Source organism: Theropithecus gelada, chromosome 12 (genome assembly GCF_003255815.1).
Source record: "Theropithecus gelada isolate Dixy chromosome 12, Tgel_1.0, whole genome shotgun sequence".
Lineage (NCBI taxonomy): Eukaryota > Metazoa > Chordata > Mammalia > Primates > Cercopithecidae > Theropithecus > Theropithecus gelada.
Window position 1 is genome coordinate 59,425,150 of NC_037680.1, and position 21,517 is coordinate 59,446,666.

Genomic DNA, 21,517 nt, shown 5'->3' on the forward strand with positions numbered 1-21,517 from the left:
TTTAAGGTAAATACCCAGTTTTAGAAGCTGATTATCCAGTTTTAGAAGCTGATTAACTTCTAGGTGCAAGGTTGAAAGATGGTGAAAAACTACTATTCCCATATTCCCTTAAAGACAAAGGTTCTCACCAACTGGCAAGAACATGAAAAGAGTAACAACAAAAAATGTATACATTAGTGTGATAAAGACCACAATAAGAAAGGTCAGAGCTTCTAAGAGTGGTGAAAATGTGGAGCAAAACAGGGAAGTTAAAGGAGAGGCTGCACTGAGTAGGTACCCAGGAATGATTTTTGGTACATGAATACATACTGACAGAGGGCATGACAGCTGATGTTAAGTTTTCTCAAGCTGTAAACCAGAATAAAGTTGATGTTTAAATTATCCTGGCTTCTGTCTGGCCTTTTTGGACATCTGTTGTTCTTGGGAGATTTGGAGACAAAGTGAGGTGGCATCACTGGGAGAATAGTTCCCACTTAAAATCTCTAATACTCTGCCTCCACACAAATTCTTTCAACACAGAGAGGCCTCCTACCCACTCACTCTACCATCTTTTTACTGTCACTCATCCTCTTATGCCTTTTTTTTTTTTTTTTTTTTTTTGATATGGAATCTTACTCTGTCCCAGAGCGTAGTGGCATGATCTTGGCTTACTGCAGCCTCCACTCCCCAGGTTCGAGTGATTCTCGTGCCTCAGCTTCCCCAAGTAGCTGGGACAACATGCACACATCACCTCAACTGGCTACTTTTTTTTTTTTTTTTGAGATGGAGTCTCACTCTGTCGCCCAGGCTAGAGTGCAGTGGCCGGATCTCAGTTCACTGCAAGCTCCGCCTCCCAGGTTTACGCCATTCTCCTGCCTCAGCCTCCCAAGTAGCTGGGACTACAGGCGCCCGCCACCATGCCCGGGTAGTTTTTTGTATTTTTTTAGTAGAGACGGGGTTTCACCATGTTGGCCAGGCAGGTCTTGAAGTCCTGACCTCAAGTGATCTGCTCGCCTCAGTCTCCCAAAGTGCAGGGATTACAGGCATGAGCCACCGTGCCCAGGCCCCCTACTTTCTTATCCATCTTAATTTTAAATGGCTCATCATTATAATTACTACCTTGTCCTTCCCTCCCTCGTTCGTAACTGTCTGATAAAACCTACAGTAGTAGAAAAGCATATACTTATGCTGACTTTGATCTCAACCTGATTTCATGATCATTGACCATAACTGAGTAGCAATACTACTCAATTTTTTCTGTCAATTCATTTTCCTATTCTCCTAGATGATTATTCCACTCCTTTTTCTCTCTCTCAAATCCCTCAATAATCTTCCTCAACTTGACAGTCAGCTTAAACCTAACCTGAGATCTAGATTCACATAAACAATTGGCTATTTGATATCTCCACTCAGATTTCCAGTAAGCCTCTCAAACTTCACATGTCTAATATTGAGCTACTGGGTGCTTTCCCCACTGCATTCACTGTACTACTCCCACCGCACTACCCCAAACCTATTTCTCCTGTTCTCTCACCCTATTATAGCTTGACATTTGTTCAAGCCAAAAACCTTAAAGTCTTATTTCTCACTGTCCATACAAACAACACCCAATTCCTCAGCAAATACTATAGGTTCTGTCTTCAAAAATATATCCAGAATCTGAACATTTCTCACCTCAACCACCCTATTCCAAGCCACCATCAGCTCTCATCTCAATGATGGCAAATTTCCTAACTATTCTCCCTATTTTTACCTTTGCTCTCCTGCAGACTATTCTCTACCAAGTAGCCATAGTGATCACAGTCATATCACTTCATTCCTCTACTACTGCCCTCCTATGGCATCTCAACACACTCAAGGTAATTAGCTAAGGTCCTTACTATGGTCCAGAAAGCCCTATATGACCTGCCTATTCATTACAACCACTAGCACTTCATGTCCTACCACGGTGCCCCTCAATCATCTACTCTGCTCATAATGCCCTCCTTGTTCCTGAACATGCCAGGTAAGCATCCACCTGAGCCTTTGGAGCTGAGGTTCCTTCAGCACAGAACACTCCTCCCCTAGCTAAACTCATTCCCTTGTATCTTCAAATCTCTGCCCTAATGCTTTCTTCTCAGTAAGGCCTTTCCTGGTCACCCTAAGTAAATTAGCATCTGCCAGGCATTAGTGTTATGCATTTACCCTGCTTTGTTCTTCCTAGAACTCTTTACCTGGTATTATATTCTTATTCGTTCATTATTTATTTCTGTTCAACATAGTAAGCTCTATAAGGATAGACTTCTGTTTGTTCACTGCTGGATTCTTCTCTTCCAGAACACAACTTGGCTCATAGAAGGCACTCAATAAAGGACTTAAATAAATAAACGAATAATCACTAGAGAATGTGATAGAAACATACATATGCAGAACTTAAACTAATTTGGAAAGGTCAGGGAAAGCTTCTCTGAATGGTGACATCTAAGCACAGACCTGAAAGACAAGCTAGCCTAGTGAAAGAACATGGGAAAGAAAGACTATTCCAGATAGTAAAAACTGTACAAACAAAAGTCCAGAGGCAAAAGAAACGTGGCCATTTGTTCAGTGAAAGTATAAACATACTTTTCCCAAATACAACACTCCTTTAAAAAATAAAGCAAGCAAATACATTTTCCTTAGGTTCTACATTCTATCCTACACTAGACAATGAGAATTAACATAGTATACTAGCCTGCATACTCTTGGCCAGGGACCATTAATGTACCTATTGAAAATATTCTTAGCCAAGATGAGTGCTAGGAAGAATAAAAGAAAGTAAGTACTCTGCAACATGTATAATTTATTCCATTGTAGTTTTTATTGTGTTATTTTCGATCTTGGCAATTAACTTTAGATCTGACAAAAGGTAGTACTGAATCTGCCATGAAGAAACAATGAGAAGATAACATGCTAAAGGTACTTTAAAGGCACAAGGTTAAAAGTGGCTAAAGGCCCCAAAGAAATGACCAAGGAAATCAAAGTTAAAGGTCAATAGGTGATTAGGTAGTGATAATGTCCTCTGCTACCATGAAGGGTATCAAAATCACCACTGCAGCCAAACAGACTAATGACTGAAAGCTGAAAAACTATCACTTAGAGGCAAGACATAACTTCAGGAAATTTGAAAGTATGGAAAAATGATTACAGATGCCAGAAATGTATATACTTGAAGGCTATGCTATGGAACCCCAGTGTAATGCTTATTGGCAGTCTCATTTCCAGGAAAGCAGAAAGTCTCTTTTCAGTTGAAGAGGTTATGAATATAGTTTAGTATGACAAAAATACAAAGTACATAAGATGCACAAAATAATATTCTGAAACCACAGGTAGTTATATAAAAAGGATAAGAAAGGAGACGTTTTAAAATAGATGTATTTTGGGATCATAAGAACCACCCCTGAGAATATGAAAAAAAAGCTTAAAAATTCATTCACACACAAATTCTAAATGCATTTTTAGGGGATTCTCAAACTCATGAAAATTCAGTGGAAAACCGCAGGTAAAATCATTACATTGAAGACAAAAATATAACCCATAATGAAAGCTACACAGCAGGCTTTTATAAACTATCTAGATTGATGTTAGAAGACAGAAAGTTAGAGGAGAGTAGGTTCCAGGGGGAAAAAAAATTATAAAAAGATGACATGATTATCAGGCCAAATAAATTTAAAGATAGTAAAAAGGCTTATAACTATAATTTCAGAAAGTCGTGGTATAACTATGAAACTGTAAAATAATTTTAAGTAAATGATAGAATTTAGGAAGAGAGATTCCTTTTCTCTTTAATGCTAAATATATTATTCATCTTACAGCCCAAAGTGTGACAACAGAATGAAGAAACGCAAACCAAGCACTTAGGCCTTTACTAATATATTTTTTTTCAACCAACATATAATAAATATAGCATCAGAACACCGTATAATTACAAAACCAACAAAAAAGCATAAACAATTTTGACATGAAAATAAAAGGATAAATGGATAAATAACCAAGGGTGAGAAAATTTAAAAAAAAAAAACTATATTGAAGTTAAAAAAGGAAGTAATCAATGATCCAAAAATACTAACAAAAATCACTGGGAAAAAGGCTTGAGGGGGGAAGTAAGGGGAAGTAAACTGAGCAAGCTAAATCCTCATCTTTTGTTGCATAGAAGAGAGACTGTCTAAAGTTGGTAACTGAAGTTATAAGGGAATAAGCATATTTGCTATAGTTCTAGCAGTAACCTGTAGAAATAACTAAAAATAGAAGTTCCCTCTGAGGAATACGACTAGGGTAGGAAAAAGTAAAGTAGGAGATATTCACTTTTCATCCTAAATTCTTCTGGACTATTTATTATCATGTATTCACGTTCTTTAGGCAAAAATAAAAAGCAAAAAATTTAAATCACTTTAGGTAGGTCACCAGTGCTGATGCAATTCCCTGCCACTATTTGACCTATTTCAATTACTTTCCAAATATATCAAAGCAAGGCTTACTTGCATCTCCTGAGGAGTTCTTTTATTTATGGTTTTGTCAAGATAGAATTAAAGACTTTTGTATGTCAAAGAGTCATTAACAACTCAATACTGATGATACCTTTTTAAAAGAACATTGACATTTCAATTAATTCTCATTGTATCAAAACTGCTTAAATTCTGGCAATGTTTAATTGCTCAGGACCAAATATTCCTTTGATTTTCCATTAGGGTATATATATTTATTCATGATGAAGTATGTTGTTACAACTCCCAGTTACATTATTTTACAGTAAGATGATTCCTTCTAAACCAAACTCTTATTTGTTGGCCTACTACATGCCAGTCAACAGGGATTCAAAGACGAGTGTGTGGTCCAGGAAGATGCAGACATCGGGTACTACAGAGAAAGTGATTTTTTGTTTTGTTCTGCTTCTCCTGGTGGAGGTTGGAGGGAGAGAAGAAGGGAAGGTGAAAGTAAGAGAGATTGGACGGCATAAAAATCAATGTTTGGATTAACATGGCATTTGTCCCAGCAGGAAATGTAGACCTGAAGGGGATAAATTCAAGTGACATTATAGTGGGGAACCCGGACGAGCCATATATGACAAGTTTGATATTTTTTACAAGTCAAAAGGGATTCTGAAGGTTCTAGTTTAGATAACCAAGTGGAGGGTGACAGCTCAAGGGGGGAAACACAAAAGAGAAAAAAAAGGTAGGATAATCACATGTTCCATATTGGATAAAAAGTTTTCTGTTTAGCTTGTGGAGCTGTCCAAAGGGGTAGCCAGAATTCAGTTCCAGAGCAGCAGTCCCTAACCTTTTTAGCACCAGGGACCAGTTTCATGGAAGACAATTTTTCCATGTACTGGGGTGGAGGGGTGGCGGGGTGGTTTGGGGTGACTAAAGCACATTACATTTATTGGGTACTTTATTTCTATTATTACATTATAATATATAATGAAATTACACAACTCATCATAATGTAGAATCTGTGGAAGCCCTAAGCTTGCTTTCTGCAACTTGATGGTCCCATCTGGGGGTGATGGGAGACAGTGACAGATCATCAGGCATTAGATTATCTCCTAAGGAGCTTGCAACCTAGATCCCTCACGTTCACAGTTCACAACAGTATTCACGCTCCTATGAGAATCTAATGCCACTGCTAATATGACAGGAGAAACAGCTCAGGCAGTAATGTGAGTGATGGGGAGTGGCTGTAAATACAGATGAAGCTTAGTGTACTCACCCACCACTCATCTCCTGCTGGGCAGCCGGGTTCCTAACAGGCCATGGACTGGTACCTGTCTGTGGCCTGGGGGTTGGGGACCCTGATCTAGAGCACAGAATATAGGAGATCGTATATGTACTTAGTTGAAGCCACAGCGGTAAGTGCTTTCATACACATACACCACAGGTGGGAGAAGTCACTTAGAAATACCCACATTTAAAGGGTACCCAGAAGAAAAGCCAGCAAACTAGACCAAAAAGTCAAAGAGGTAAATGTTAACAGCTTCCATTCTTCAAAAGCAATTTGTCACACACTGTACTATGTGCTTTAGGAAGCAATGAACTACTCCTTGAGATTGGTATTATCACCATTTTGAAAATAAGAACAATGATACCTGGCTGGGTGTGGTGGCTCATGCTCATGCCTATAATCCCAGCACTTTGGGAGGCTGAGGCAGACGGACTGCCTGAGGTCAGGAGTTTGAGACCAGCCTGGCCAGCACGGTGAAATCTGTCTCTACTAAAACAGAAAATCAGCCAGGCATGGTGGTAGGCACCTGTAATCCCAGCTACTCGGGAAGCTGAGGCAGGAGAATCGCTCGAATCCAGGAGGCAGAGGTTGCAGTGAGCCAAGATCATGTCATTGCACTCCAGCCTGGACAACAGAGCGAGACTCTGTCTCAAAACAAAACAAAACAAAACAAAACAAAACAAAAAAAAAACCAAAAAGAACAATACCTTAAGATGTTAAATAATTTGCCCAAAATCATCCAGCTAGTAAGTGGAAAGACCAGAACTCAAATTCTGCTTTACTGAATCCAGAGTCCATCCTCTTAACCAGTATGTTACTATCTTAATAGGAATCGCGACAAAACAAGGAATGCCCTCTTAAAGACAAGTTAGGAAGGAGTTAAATATGCCTACCGTTTCTTTCTAAGTCCTTACCAAACCACAGTGCGTGCATGTGTCAAGGGCCTCCCTACACCAATTCCACCACCCCACCCCTAAAACACATTTATGTTTTTAGGAGTTGAGACTCTTGCTCTATTTCTCGGTTACTTTCAATAATACCATTAATGAGATGTATTTGAATAGTTCTACTAAAAAGTACAACCTTTTTTTAGCTAAAATTAACTCAATAACTTTTAAAAAGTGTCGATAAGTTCAGGTCCTGACATAAGTCTAAGGCAATGTTTGAATACAAGTGAAAGCTGGCTATGTTAGAGTGTATCAAATAGTTCCATTCACTAATGGGACATTTATTGAGTGCCTCTTAAGTATCAGGCGCTAGGGATAAAACAGAGTTTTAAAAGGCTCTATTGCTACGCCTCTGAACCAATTTTACTGCTGATTATTACACTTAGAGTTACTTTGTCTTTCCTAGAGTGACTTTATAAGCCACTTAAATAAAAAATATGTTTTACTTAACATCTTATAATTCTATGTTTTTTGGGAGAGGGGATAAATAATATCTATAACATAAAAGATTCCTCTAACTTAGGAAAACATAATTTTCAAATTATTTCAACAACAGCCTGTGTCCTAGTCTAGAATCCCTATATCACTCTTGTGACACTCTACTCGCCAGCAATGTCCCTATTCTTAAAGACTTCAAGATCTAATTCAACATGTATAGGATAGTAATTTTTATCATTTCCTCATTGATTTGGAAATCAAATCCAAAATTTCACATTAAAATGTGTAATAGGCTAATTCCATGATAACACTATTGTTCCAGATAATATTTTTACTGTTTTAAAAAACACAAACTACCCTTTTAGGTATAATGCAATATAGGAAAGAGGCAAAAAAAAAGTTTAAAAAATATTGGAAAAAAAATCAGAAAAGTTTTAACATACACCTGAACATCTGCTTACATTGCCTTTTAGGTTTCCTGGGCAAAATAATTTTTATGTGTTAATAAAATAAGAAAGGACTTTCTACTATTTTGTTCATCCAGAAAAATAAGAGATTCCCCTCCACATACTCTTAAGAAACCTACGAGAAACAAATTCTATTTGAGAGTTACACTTTCAAAATAATGAAAGCATTTATATTATAGATAAATTAGATAATCTTTCAGCTCAAAAATACTTTGCTTAATCTGAAATGAAATGAGGAACTCTATTAATACACATAACCTGGCACACATTAGATAATAAGTGGTTGCTATAATTATAAAACTGGTATGGTTTTTATTCATTTTGAAATTCATTTAATCAGCTTGCTTTGAAGCATATGGGGCATTTAGTTCAACATCATGACCCAAGGAAAAAACCTCATTCCTTGGTCCCAGATTTTCCCTAAATACAGAATTAGAAATACAAAACTTGTTACAACTGGTCACAAAGGGCCCTTACCAAGAAAGTAAAAATGACTCAACAGAGTCCAACATATCACTGTAGAAGCCATGTCTGTACCAATCCTGCTACCTGTCAGCAGTGCCTTCCTTTGTTGCATATCAAATAACTATGTGCTCAAGGACTCTAAAGGGATTAAAAAGTATGGAGATTAGGGCAGTTACTAAAAAAAAATAAATAAATAATGAAAAATAAAAATAAAAAATCAACGATTTTTTTGGCTGCAAGATAAGAGCAGAATCTTGCAAGAATTCATTTTAGAAACTTCAAAATATATATATATAGAGAGAGAGAGGCTGGGCGCGCTGGCTCAAGCCTGTAATCCCAGCACTTTGGGAAGCCAATCCAGGAGGATCACTTGAGCCCAGAAGTTTGAGACCAGCCTGGGCAACACAGCAAGACCCCATGTCTACAAAATATACAAAAAGTTAGCCAGGTGCGGTGGTTGTGCCCCTGTAGTTCCAACTACCTGGGAGGCTGAGGCAGAAGGATTGCTTGAGACCAGGAGAGGTGGAAGGTTGTAGTGAGCTGAGATCGCTCCACTGCACTTCAGCTTGGGTGACAAAGCAGGACCGTGTCTCAAAAAAAAAAAAAAAAAAATGTATTTTCACCAGAAATCTGTTTTTATGAGTACCTTTTCTGAAATTGGGGACATGCGTTACTTGTAAGTCTTGAATCAGAGTAGAAATAGTACTAACCTAGGTCCCTGAGAAAAAGTAAGCATGTTCTGTTTCACCTATTTATGTAATAATCCAAAGCACAAGAAGAAGAAAGAAAAGATTGCGGTATCAATACCACTTCTACAGTGCACTTAGTAGCCAGAAATCCGCAACCTCCTATCAATCCTAGACACTACTATCTTTTCCAGTCTTTAAGCTCCATCAACTAATTCAATAAGTTAAAAAATAATAATAAAACTGAAATCTCACTTCTCATGTCTTGATTCGAGCTGGCTAGGAACTTCTCACCAAAATTTTAGCAGACCCAGATCAAAACTGAGATCACAAGACTTTATATATACCCAATACATAGTACTTCAGCAGGTAAAAAAACAACAGAGTAGCATTACAAAGAGTAATTGTAAAGGCAATATGAAAAAACCCAGGCTTTGCAAACAAAACAAAGTAAATACTACAAGTAAGTCATAACATTCAACAACATTGTACAATCAACTTTATAGGTTAAGCACAGAATTACCACACCACCCAGCAATTCTTTCATAGGTTTATAAAGCCAAGAGAAATGAAAACATATCCATACAAAAACTTTCACATGTTTATAGCAACATTATTCATAATAGGCAAAAAAGTAGAACCAATCCAAACATCCATCAACTCATGAATGAATTAATAAAATGTGGTATATCCACACAATGGAATATTATTTGGCATTAAAAAGAAATGAAGATTGGGCACAGCAGCTCACAGTTGTAATCTCAGTGCTTTGGGAGGTCAAAGTGGGAGGACTTCTTGAGCCCAGGAGTCTGAGACCCACCTGGGCAACACAGCCAGACCACATCTGGATAAAAAATTTTTTAAATGTTTAAAAAACAGCTGAGCATGGTGGTGTGCACCTGTGGCCCTAGTTACTCAAGAGGCTAAGGGGAGAAGATCATTTTGGTCTAGGAGTTCAGTGTTACAGTGAGCTATGATGGCCACCATTGCATTCTACTACCCTGGATGACAGAGTGAAATCCTGTCTCTTAAAACAAAAACAAAGTACTGATACATGCTACAACTTGGATAAACCTTGAAAATATTATGTTAAATGACAAAAACCAGTCACAGAAGACCACATATTATATTATTCCTGATGAAATCTTCAGAATAGGCACAGAGACAGAAAGAAAGTACATCAGTGGTTGCCTTAGGGCAGGGGTGTTGGCAGGAAATCAGGAGTGACTGCTAATGGACACGAAGTTTCCTTGGGTGGTGATGAAAATGTTCTAAAATTAACTGTGGTATTGGATGCACAACTCTGTGAATGTACTAAAAAACACTGAATTGTACACTTTGAATGGGTGAATTATATGGTATATGAATTATATCTCAATAAAACTATTATTAAAAATATCGATTTTGTGCAACAGTTATAAAGAGAAGAAAAGCTATTAAAGAAAAAAAAAAAAAAGCATGATAATAAACAGTTTGCCCAGTATATCAAGAACAGCAGACTCTTAACTGGTCTTTTACCAGACAATTTTACTGTTGTTTCACCAGATATTTCTAATTTTCTAAGGAAAGACCTACTATTAAGAAACAATGCACATTCTCACATATAAGTTTACACACAAACACATATGTAAACTAAGCTTCAAAGATTCTCTGAAGAGCTCATGTCAGAAATTTTACGAGCTGTAAGAAAAAGAAGTGTATATAAAATAAATATAAGACAGATTTTCATAATAAAATCTCTTTTAGAGTACATAATCTCTCAGATGAGTTAGCCAATTAATATCAGTAACTAAAAAAAAGTTCTCCACACAAATAATAGTGTTAAGAAATGCAAGTTTTGAATCACCTATTTTGTAATCAGGAACTAATTATAATGTTTTAATATATTGATATAATTATAAAACAATCTTTCTGGCTGGGCACAGCAGCTCATGCCTGTATTCCAGCACTTTAAGAGGTCGAAGCAGGAGGATCCCTTGAGCCCAGAAGTTCAAGACCAGCCTGGACAACATAGTGAGATCTCATCTCTACAAAAACAATCTTTTATGAAACCTCTACTAACCTGTACTCCCCAAAAACACTTGATTTTTTTTTAAATGCCTTAAAAAGCACTTTATCTGACTTCTTTTTATTGGTTCTTACTAGAATTTTCTTTCTACATGAAAGAGTTTTTAAGTAAAAGTAGTGTCAAAGGCTAAATACAAATCTTCAATGAACATACATGATTTGAGAAAACAAAAAGGTGACAATGTATCTTTTTATTTTTAAACTAGTCAAGTGCAGTAGTGAGAAGGGGGCAAAGAGTAGAACAAGGAGCTGGATCTGTAACTGATGGGGAACAATCAATTGAGATAACTCACTATTTTTGGACCAGCTGACAATATATCTTTTCAACAGAGCTTCTCAAAATCGAAGATCATATGTGAGAGGAAATTTCTAAACTAAATTTGTACGTAAAGCAAAAGAGGCAGCAAAGATAGTAACAAGAAAATATCAGAGAAAAAAATAAAAAGAGAAGACAGGCAGAAAGATTCTGAGTCAAAATTTATATGAAAATACCACACTGAGGCAAAAAATAACTAATTTCCCAAAAGTAGTTATTCATAGAAATTATTATAAAGATATGTAAACATATCAGAAAGACTCTGAATATGACCATTCTTCAGTATACTAAGAAAAACTTTCCCACATGAAAAGTAATATGAGGATAATAAAGACCCTAACACAATCATTTTCTTATACTATTTAATCTTTAGAAACCATTGTCAATTACAAAAATACCAGAAAAACAAATACATTTTAAAACTAAACACAGCTAATTACTTAAAACAACAGAAGCTCTATGAAGACATTTACTAACTTCAACAGGAAGTTTATGACTATAAGAAAGAAAAACATCCCAAGTAGTCACACAAGAATTTGGAATATATACATATCTATTACCTTACTCTTGTTGCAATTTGAAAGGGAATAAATATATAGGAATCTAAGATCTTATCTTTTCTGTAATAAAGTGGCAATGTCGATAAGAGTTATTTTTCCTGGTCTCAGACACAAGAATATTGTCTCAAAAAAAACTCTTAAGGTATATAATCTGTATATCAAAATGTTAACAATTAGGTAAATAAGAGCTACTATAAGCACTGTGTTGACCACTGTTTATCTAAAAGATGGTTAAAATCAAGTAATAGAAAAATTTAGATAACTTACATTGTTGTTGCGGGTTTCTACAGCAGGGAATTTTCTGACTATGAATTTCACAGCAGATTCCAGGTTTTTGTCGATAAGGTAGGATGGTTTTGCCTTGGGGTCCCCACATGCCTATAAAACAACAGTAATAAAAAAAGTGAAATGCACCCTTCTTCTAAAATCAAAAATAGCAAATCTGCAATTAGAAATTAAAGAGATATTTATTGTTTTTGGTGAGCAGGTGATAAAATGAATAGGCAAAGTGCAGGGATTGTCACAGCTGAAATATGCAATGGGAGACAGTACAGAGATGTTCTTCTACTGAAAAAAAAATGCATGGAAAGTTTCAAAGCAGTTAGCGCAGAACAGCAGTGAAGGAAAAAGCTCAAACCTAAAAAAAAGAAAAAGAAAAAAAAATTCTTGGTTTGAGGTAGGATTGTATTCATCTGAAGCTAATAAAATATTACAAAATTAAATATTCAGTAGAGTACTAGACATGTTTCTTTCTAAGTGTTATAAAATAAAAGCTTATGTTTAAATGTCTTTTCCAAAATGTTTTCCTCATTCACTTGAAACATTTTAATACAAGAGCCCTAGTTCAAAAGAACTGGAAGCTGCTAAAATTGTCTTTATAGTGCTAAGGTGTGTTGCCTGATCCTCTGAGTATCTGAGTTACAACACTGTTTTCCATCATACCAGCAGCACTTCAAACAATGAATCTACATCTGTTCTATATATCATAAGCACAGAACAAATGGATATGTTTACATTTTGACCATATCAGCAGTACAGCATTCTCTGCAGTAAACCATAAGGCACTATACAAATGTAAGGTATTATTATTAGAAAGAACTTTCTACCTGAACTACTACAATACAGAATATAATCTTGAATACTGTTCTTGTTTCATTATGTGACATTTAATTAACTGCTTCCTAGTGAGATGTTATTCCTTAGGGAATTACTAAAATTATAATATTTCGATTTAACTTCTTTTTATTGCGTTTTAAAAAGGATGTGTCCTTTGAAAAGTTGTATCTGTCTGCCATGTGTGAGGAAATATACTACTGCAATTTTATATTTTTCCATTGTTTACTATGGCTATGTTGTGGATTGCAGAAAGAGAAGTTATGAAACATGAAACTGATCTGAAAGCGGGCAAGCGGGCAGAGGGAAGGTGAAAAGCTTTGCAAACCTTCCAAACTTGTCCTTGCTGGGGAAGCATTGTAATAAAAAGAGAGAAAATTACGTGTAAACAATGATTGTCAAACTATGATACACGTTTCAGAAGAAAACTTATGCACTGCAGACTATGAAAAACAGAACAAGATTAGAATTATATGGTGCTACAATTTTAAAGGTATTCTAAGTAGCGAGTTTTAGTATAAAATAAATTTATAGAGTTTATACTATTCATATAAATACTACTGTGTACGTGTACAATCAGGTCAGTTTCTTGGTGCTCTTTCTAAACCAACTTAAAATAATACTAGAAAGAAGGAAAATAAAGACTACATGCAGCTATAAAAACAGGAGCAAAACCATCAGTGAAATTTTACATACCTTAAAAAGAAACGGTAGCCGAGAATAAAAATAAATCGTTATTGGATGACTTTTGTATTTCAGCTCAAATTGAAACTATTTTTCAAACATCACCTAACTTCCTACCACGCCAAAGTATAAAAATCAATGTTAACATTCCTACATTTTCCAAATGGAAATAGGAATGCAGTAAGAAAGCTCTTAATTCTCAAATATAATGAAATAAAACAAAATCTTAAGAAATGTAGAACTTCATAATCTTTAACCAGATTGACATTACAACTATGTATATTCCATTTCAACATCATAAATATTAAAATATATCCAACTTTCCCTGAGTAGACTATCATTTCTTTAAAATATTCTTAAAATCTTCCAATTTATATTCTTCCCCCCAAATATTATATAATAGCTAAGAATAACCATATAACTAAAAGTTTGCCCAAACACAAATAGCTATAGATTAGCATTGCCTTACATCAATCGCATAATAAAAATCAAGTATCATAAACATGCTTGAGGTAGTGCAAAATCCTAAAGTGATTCCAAATTATGTACAGTTTTTTCATAAGTATTATCTTTCATATTCTAACTATGGAAAAATTTAGCTATCCATTCCTCTATTAGGGACTACCACATACAATGAAAATGACAGATCACCATATCCATTTCCCACAATCACAAATTTTACTGTTTAAGAATGTAAACATATAAACAACTTCTTTGGTTGATAACCAAACAAGCGTGTGTGTGTATACACACATATACATATATAAATGAGCAGCTCTTCCTTCTTACACTGAAAACAAAAAGAACAGAATTTTATTTTGTCCGAGTCCAGTGGCTCACACCTATAATTACAGCACTAGGGGCTAAGGGGCTTAAGCCAGAAGTTGGAGACTAGTCTGGGCAACATAGCATGACCCTGTCTCTACAAAAAAAATGTTTTAAATGAGGTTGTAGAGAAGTAAGCTCAGGGCTTTAAGAGAAAAAAAAAAATTATAAGGGCGTGGTGGTGCACAACTATACTCCTAGCTACTTGGGAAGCTGAGGGAGGAAGATCACTTGAGCTCAGGAGTTCAAGGCTACAGAGCTATAATCACACCACTGTACCGCAGCCTGGGCCACAGAGTGAAGCTCTGTCTCTTAAAACTAAAAAAATAATAAAAAATAAATAAATAAAGGACCATATAATCTGCTTTCCCTGGAATAGATTTACCTTTTACCTTTTCCACACTGCTCAGTAGACATTATCTAACATACTTAATTGGGAGGCAGTATGCCTCAAAGGTTAAAAACAAATATTCTGGAATAAAACTGGCTGAGTTTCAATTTTCATGACTTACTAGCCATGGGACCTAGAATATATTACAAAATATCTCCTAATCTATGTTTCTTCGCCTGTAAAATGGGGAAATTAGTACTTACCTCACAGGGTTATTACAAGGACTAGGAGATAAAGAATCCATGTAAAGCATTTAGCAAAATGATAAGCACATAAGTGCTCTAAAAATGCTAGCTGCTTTTTAATAATAGCTATAATGATGATAATAATTATCCAAGTCTAATATGAATAGTAATCATCGTAGTAACAGTCTTTATATCATAATATATATAGAACTAGCAAGTTAGTGTTAACTTTCTCATGCAACTATTAAACACAATTCTCTCTCTCAAATGTTTTCTTTATTCAATTCAAGCCTAAACATCTAAATATAGCCTAAACACAGTCTAAAGTCTACATTTGTTGTAACTGTACAGAGTTTAACCTAATTGTTAAGAACCTGAGTTTCAAGACAGGCTGTCCATGTTCAAAATCTTGGCTCCATCACTTAACAGCTCTGTACCCATGAGCAAGTGATTCTCCCTATCTGTGCCTCAGTTTCTTCATCTGTTAAACGCATAATAATTACAACCTATGCTAAAAAGTTTTTATGTTCACTACATGAAAGTGTATCTGCAGACTTTATAAGAGTATTTGGCATACCAAGAGCACCCAAAAAATGCCAATAAAAAATAAGAGGTTAATAGATACAGAAGTAATGGGCCCCATCTTATCTTTTTCTAAAATCCACTTACTTGATTTATTTGCTTAATAACAAGAGAGACACTTGTATGGGGAATACTTAGGCAAAAAAGAAGTATATGAAAAAAATAAACTGACATGACTAAAAGTTATCAGCTAGATGAACTATATCCTGGCAAAGAACCATAACAAATAATTCAGGTAAGAAGGCTGATTGGGCATGGTGGCTCACAACTGTAATCCTGGCACTTTGGGAGGCTCAGGTGGGAGGATCACTTGAGGACAGAAACTAGAGACAAGCCTGGGCAACACAGCAAGATCCTATCTCTACAAAAAAAATTTTTTTTTTAAATTTTAAGGTTTCCTACTATACTAAAACAGTATAGCAAAATTCCAACTAACCAGAAGTTATACTTTATAAAAATTCATCTTATTCCCCACCCAAACTCAAAAAACTTTCATTTTGAGGACAAAAAAATCACAACTTGCAGTTTCAGAAAACAGCCTGCTATTGGTATACTTGAAACCATGTATCTCCCTATTACATCTACAACATTACACAAAATTAATCCTTAACTCAAAGTCATCTCCTTTTGAACTACCAAATTTTTAAAAACTAAATACGCTATTATATTTAGTTATCAAAACATTTTAGACTAATATATTTCAGAAAGGCTTACCACAAAGACTTAATCAAAAGATTTAACATATTACCAATTCAATTGAACATCTGAGCATTTCTATTCCCCCATACTCCCAAAAATAGAAAAAAAGGAAAGGTGAATACAATGTAAAATGATGTCTGAATCCCTGAATTTTATAGCCCTACCATAAAAAACTTTTTCAGAGAATTGATTAAAAGAGGTATTTCACTACACAGAAAGAAAACTATGTATAAAGTACAGAATTGAAAAATGAAAACTTCCCCAAGTACCCTGTTTTACTTTATCTTGAGTCAGCATATTTTCATAAAACATAAAATACTATAATTTCAAATTTCAGAAGATCTAAAATAAATTTAAGTATTTATATAGTTAAATTTCCAGTTCTCAGAATTGGAACTTTATTCTCCATGAATATTCTAATTATAATCTTTTAAAAGTTAGGACTATTTAATGTGGCAGATAAAATTATAGTAATGTTAAAGGATACACTTAAACATAATAATTAAAAGTCTTGTCTCTTGGGTCCAGTGGATAATAGCCTATATGACCTGAGGCAAGTTGCCTAACCTCTCAGCCTCAGTTAACTAACCTATAAATTGAGGATATTATTACTACCTACTGCATAGGGTACACTGTTAAGATATTTAAAAGATAAGATACACATAAACTGTTTATTTTGGTACCTGGCACACATGTAGTTAATAAATAAGTTCTAAATAATTTTTTAAATAAAACTTCTTTATATACATGTATATACATAGTGAGTTCTCAATTACGGAAACAAGATTTTCCATAAAAACAACTCTAGGCTGGGCTCAGTGGCTCACGCCTGTAATCCCAGCACTTTGGGAGGCCAAGGCGGGCAGATCACGAGGTCAGGAGTTCGAGACCAGCCTAGCCAACATGGTGAAACCCCGTCTATTAAAAATACAAAAAAAAAAAAAAAAAAAAAAAAGCCAGGCATGGTCTGGCGCCTGCAATCCCAGCTACTCGGGAGGTGAGGGCAGAATCGCTTGAACCCAGAAGGCAGAGGTTGCAGTGAGCCAAGATCGCGCCACTGCACTCCAGCCTGGGCGACAAGAGTGAAATTGTATCTCAAAAACAAAAAAAAAATTATAGGTCAGTAGTCAATTCAGTATCTATAAGTTCCTTTTAAAACATAAATCTGATGTTATTAGTAAAAATAAAGGACAAGGATGTTTCAGAAAACTATACAATATATTATCTGGGCCACAAAACAAACATCTTTGATTAGAAACATCAAGCCTAGACTCTATGCCATTTTAAAATATGACTTTAAAACAAATCTTTCTGCCACTCTACCACAAACCCCCGTACTGAGGCCTTTCCTCAAGCTGTTACAGGATAAGATTACATACCACAGCTTAACTTTACGTGGTTAATGTTACTGTTTTTCCAAGAACTTACCATGATGACAAAAAAATAGAGAGAGAGATTTTTAAAATTCCTCTATCTATTCATAAGAGATTAAGCAACAATCAAGACACAAAAAAACAGACTGCTCAGTAGCTCACACCTGCAATCCCAGCACTTGGGGAGGCCAAGGTGGGAGAACTGCTGGAGCCCACAAGTTTGAGACCCTGTCTCTACAAAATATTTAAAAATTAGCCAAACGTGGTGGTAAATGTCTGTGGTTCCAATGACTGGGGAGACTAAAATGGAAGGATTGCTTGAGCCAGGGAGGTTGAGTCTATAGTGAGCCCTCTTCACAACCACTGCAAACTCCAGCCTGGGCAAGAGTGAGACCCTGACTCGAGGAAAAAAAAAAAAAAGAAAGAGAGAGAGAAAGAGAAGGAAAAACAACAACAAAATAATCAAGATAAAGGTGTTAGAAGTAAAAAGAACATTTACTGTGCAAAACACTTGTACTTTAGAAATTATCTAAACTATTACTCAACAGAAAGGAAAGGAGCTTCTGAAAAATTAAGTAACTTGATCAAGATTTCACAACTACTGACAGGACCTACAGAGAAACTCGTACCTGATTCCAAAACACTAGAAAAGCTTATCTAAAAATATATGTCCCCTCCCAAAAATAATGTTTAAAAACATGCTCCACTTATTCAAAACTTCAGCTGCTAACCTCAGGAAGCAGTTGCTATCACAGTAAAAATCTGATCAGTTCAATCCGTTTTACTTTTCCGAGACAGCATCTTGCTATATTGCCCAGGCTGGACTTGAACTCATGGTCTCAAGAGATCCTTCTGCCTCAGCCTCCTAAGTACCTGGGATTACAAGCATGCACTATTACTGTGCCTAGCTTCAGTTTTATTTTTTAATTCCTATTCTAACTCAGGAATAAAACACATTTCTTTGCCAAAATATGGAAGAACAATTATTTTCTAGTACAATTCTGGAAAAAATGCCAAAATATGGAAGAAAAAAATGATTTTCTAGTACAACGAATTAACTGAAAAAATATGAACAATGTCTCAGGGGTCAGAGTGAGAATGCTATTTGTGAGGGCACAGAAGCCAGCTCCATCTGAATAATGTCAAGGATGATGAGGAAAACACAAAATGTGGCCAATTTATACTAGAAAGAGGAATTTAACTTTGACTTAATAACTAAGAAACACCACGTATTTTGCAAAATTGAAGGAATAAAGGGACAAAGATTCTTCCCTGAGCTTTCAACAAAGTGAAATTAAAATACCTAGAGGAAGAGTAGACATTACCTGAAATTATGGAATGTAAAAGTAATATATACCTATCATTATTTTATGTTCCAATTTTTTAATAAGGAAAATATTACAGTATGAAAATTGTACATAAGTACTGGAAAACCTATCAAGAGCAAAATAAGACTCAAATTCATCAGTAGTTAGTTTTCCGATTATTTTTTTCCTCCTGTGTTATGATGTATATTTTGGCCAACCGATCTGCTTTAAGTTAGCACTTTTCCTCTATCTTAGCTAGGTCAAAAGAAAAGAGAGCAATCTACTGCTAATAACTTGGATTAAGAGGCTTGATAACAAAGTATACTGAAATTATTGGAAATGCTTTCAAATTAATGTAATTTATCAATAACTATCTCCTAATTGGAGTCAATAATAAAGATCTAAAAATACAGAAATCACAGTTACTGTCCTTTAGACACAAGTTCTGAGAAAGTCATGAACTTGAAAAACTTCAACCCAGTATACACTTCAAAATTCTTTTTTAAAAATTTTAGTGACTCAAAAAAAAGAAAAAAATTTAGTGATTCAAATGAGTTATTAATTACCATTCCATTTACAAGAAGATATATATGTCACTGTTGCCTTTAAACAGTTTTTAGCTTCCAATATACAGGATCATCTCAGTTTATGAAGCAAAGGTATTTGTGCAGTTTTTTAAAGTACATATATTGTCATACCTTTGCTGTTAAAAAGTGTTATTTAAAGGACTGCTGTGGAACACATACTTCTGAAATACAAATAGTTATTTTGTCTTAGCAGTAAGTAGAGATCAAACTATATCAGGCAGTAAAATAGAATAGTTAGGAATGTTTCCTAAAAGGTAGTCTTGAGCTTAATTTAATCTGGGGGTGGGGGGGAATGAACATTTATTAAGTGTCCACTATGTTCCAAGCCCCAGAAACAGAACTAGTAACAACAGCCACCATTTATTCAGCTCTTACCCTTGTTACAAGGCACTGTACTAATACTTCCTATGGATCAACTCATTTCATTCTCCTCTTAACCTATGAGGTTAATAAAAGTGCATTCCAAAAACATCAGATAACTGGAACAGCTATTTAAGATTACAAGAGTTAGAATCAGTAGGACGAGCATGGCTTAGAAAGCCAAAAAATACAGCTTGAAGCATAACAGAAGCTGAGAGCAAATAAGTACCATGGAGCTGGTTTTGCTAGTAGAGAGCCAATGTGCAGCCTTCCAGAAATTTAGTTATAACTCAGACAACTAAATTAAATCACTACAGTTAATAATTAGCAGGAAAAGAAATTACAGGTATTTAAAAACTTACATTTCACTTTTTTCAGTAGTTAACACCGGAACTATTTCCGGGATTTTTTTCTGTTCAAGTAAGTCTGGGTCAGGATCTAGATGTATGGAATTTGTAAAAACCTTCCAAGATGATTTTATTATGTATCCCTGGCTAAGAACCACTGATCTCCTCACTCTGTAAGTAAACTACAGCCCAGAAAGGTTAAATAATTTGTTCAAACTAAAAAAAAAGGATCAGAGCATTATCTAGAATCTAGCTCTCTCAACTCACAGAATATTCTGCAAGTAAGGAAAATGTTTAGAAAATAAGTGAAGTTTAGAGGTTATATGCCGGCAAGAAGAGCATTACTATTTTATACTCTTACACAGTCATGCATTGCTTAATGTCATCAGAAGATTCTGTCATTGTGTGAACATCAGAGTGTACATAAACCTAGATGGTATATAGCCTACTATACACCCAGGGTACATGGGATATAGCCTACTGTTTTCATGCTACAAACCTGTACAATGAGAATACTGTAGGCAATTGTAACATAATGTATGTATTTCTGTACCTAAATGTATCTAAACATAGGAAAAATACAGTAAGAACACAGTATTATTGGACTACTGTGTATATGCAGTCCACCATTTAGGTGTTATGTGAAATATCATTATGCAGTATGACTGTATTTTGTTATCTTTACACAGATGCTCCTCAACTTAACAATAGGGTTACATTCCAATAAACCTATCTTTAATTGAAAATATCATAAATCAGCCAGGAAAGTACTCCCAAAGAGTACTTTGGGAGGCTGAAGCGAGTGGATCACTTGACCCCAGGAGATAGAGACTAGCCTCGGCAACACGGTGAAACCCCAACTCTACCAAAAAAAAATACAAAAATTAGCCAGGCATGGTGGCATGTGCCTATAGTCCCAGCTATTTGGAAGGCTGACGTGGGAGGATTGCCTGATCCAGGAGGCAGAGGCTGCAGTGAGCTGAGATCCTGCCACTGTACTCCAGCTTGTATGACAGAACTAGACCTTGTCTCCAAAAAAAGAGAAGAAAATGCATTTAACACACCTAACCTACCTACTCATAGTTTAGCCTAGCCTACCTTAAACACTTACATTAGACTACAGTTGAGTAAATCATCTGGTAATACAGTACACTGCAGAGTATCAAATCACAAGAAAGTATCATACCACTTCCTACTGCATGCCATAGCTTTTGTGCCAACAAGAAGTCAACAAATCGTTAAGTCAAACCATCACAAGTTGGGGACCCTTTGTATATTCTACTGAATAAAAACTCTGCAATCAGAAATAGTAACTAGTTAGTCTCTGTCAATGCCTGCCTGAAGTTTCTATTCATACTTCAAAACCAAGTACAAATGTCACTCTCCTCTTTACCATCTCTCTCAGA

At 35.5% G+C, this 21,517-nt stretch overlaps 1 protein-coding gene across 3 annotated transcripts in view; it reads right to left on the reverse strand.

Annotated features, from left to right (window-relative positions):
• The window catches only part of NCKAP1 (NCK associated protein 1), a 112,405-nt gene that overhangs the window by 84,877 nt on the left and 6,011 nt on the right, over positions 1 to 21,517 (reverse strand). For 2 of the 3 annotated variants that reach the window (XM_025404072.1, XM_025404073.1), the window contains 2 exons: positions 13,100 to 13,117; positions 11,926 to 12,036 (listed from right to left, as the gene is read on the reverse strand). In XM_025404072.1, the coding sequence (XP_025259857.1) occupies positions 11,926 to 12,036; positions 13,100 to 13,117 (129 nt within the window). The remainder of the gene's footprint in view (positions 1 to 11,925; positions 12,037 to 13,099; positions 13,118 to 21,517) is intronic. The other variant, XM_025404074.1, reaches the window with a different exon arrangement.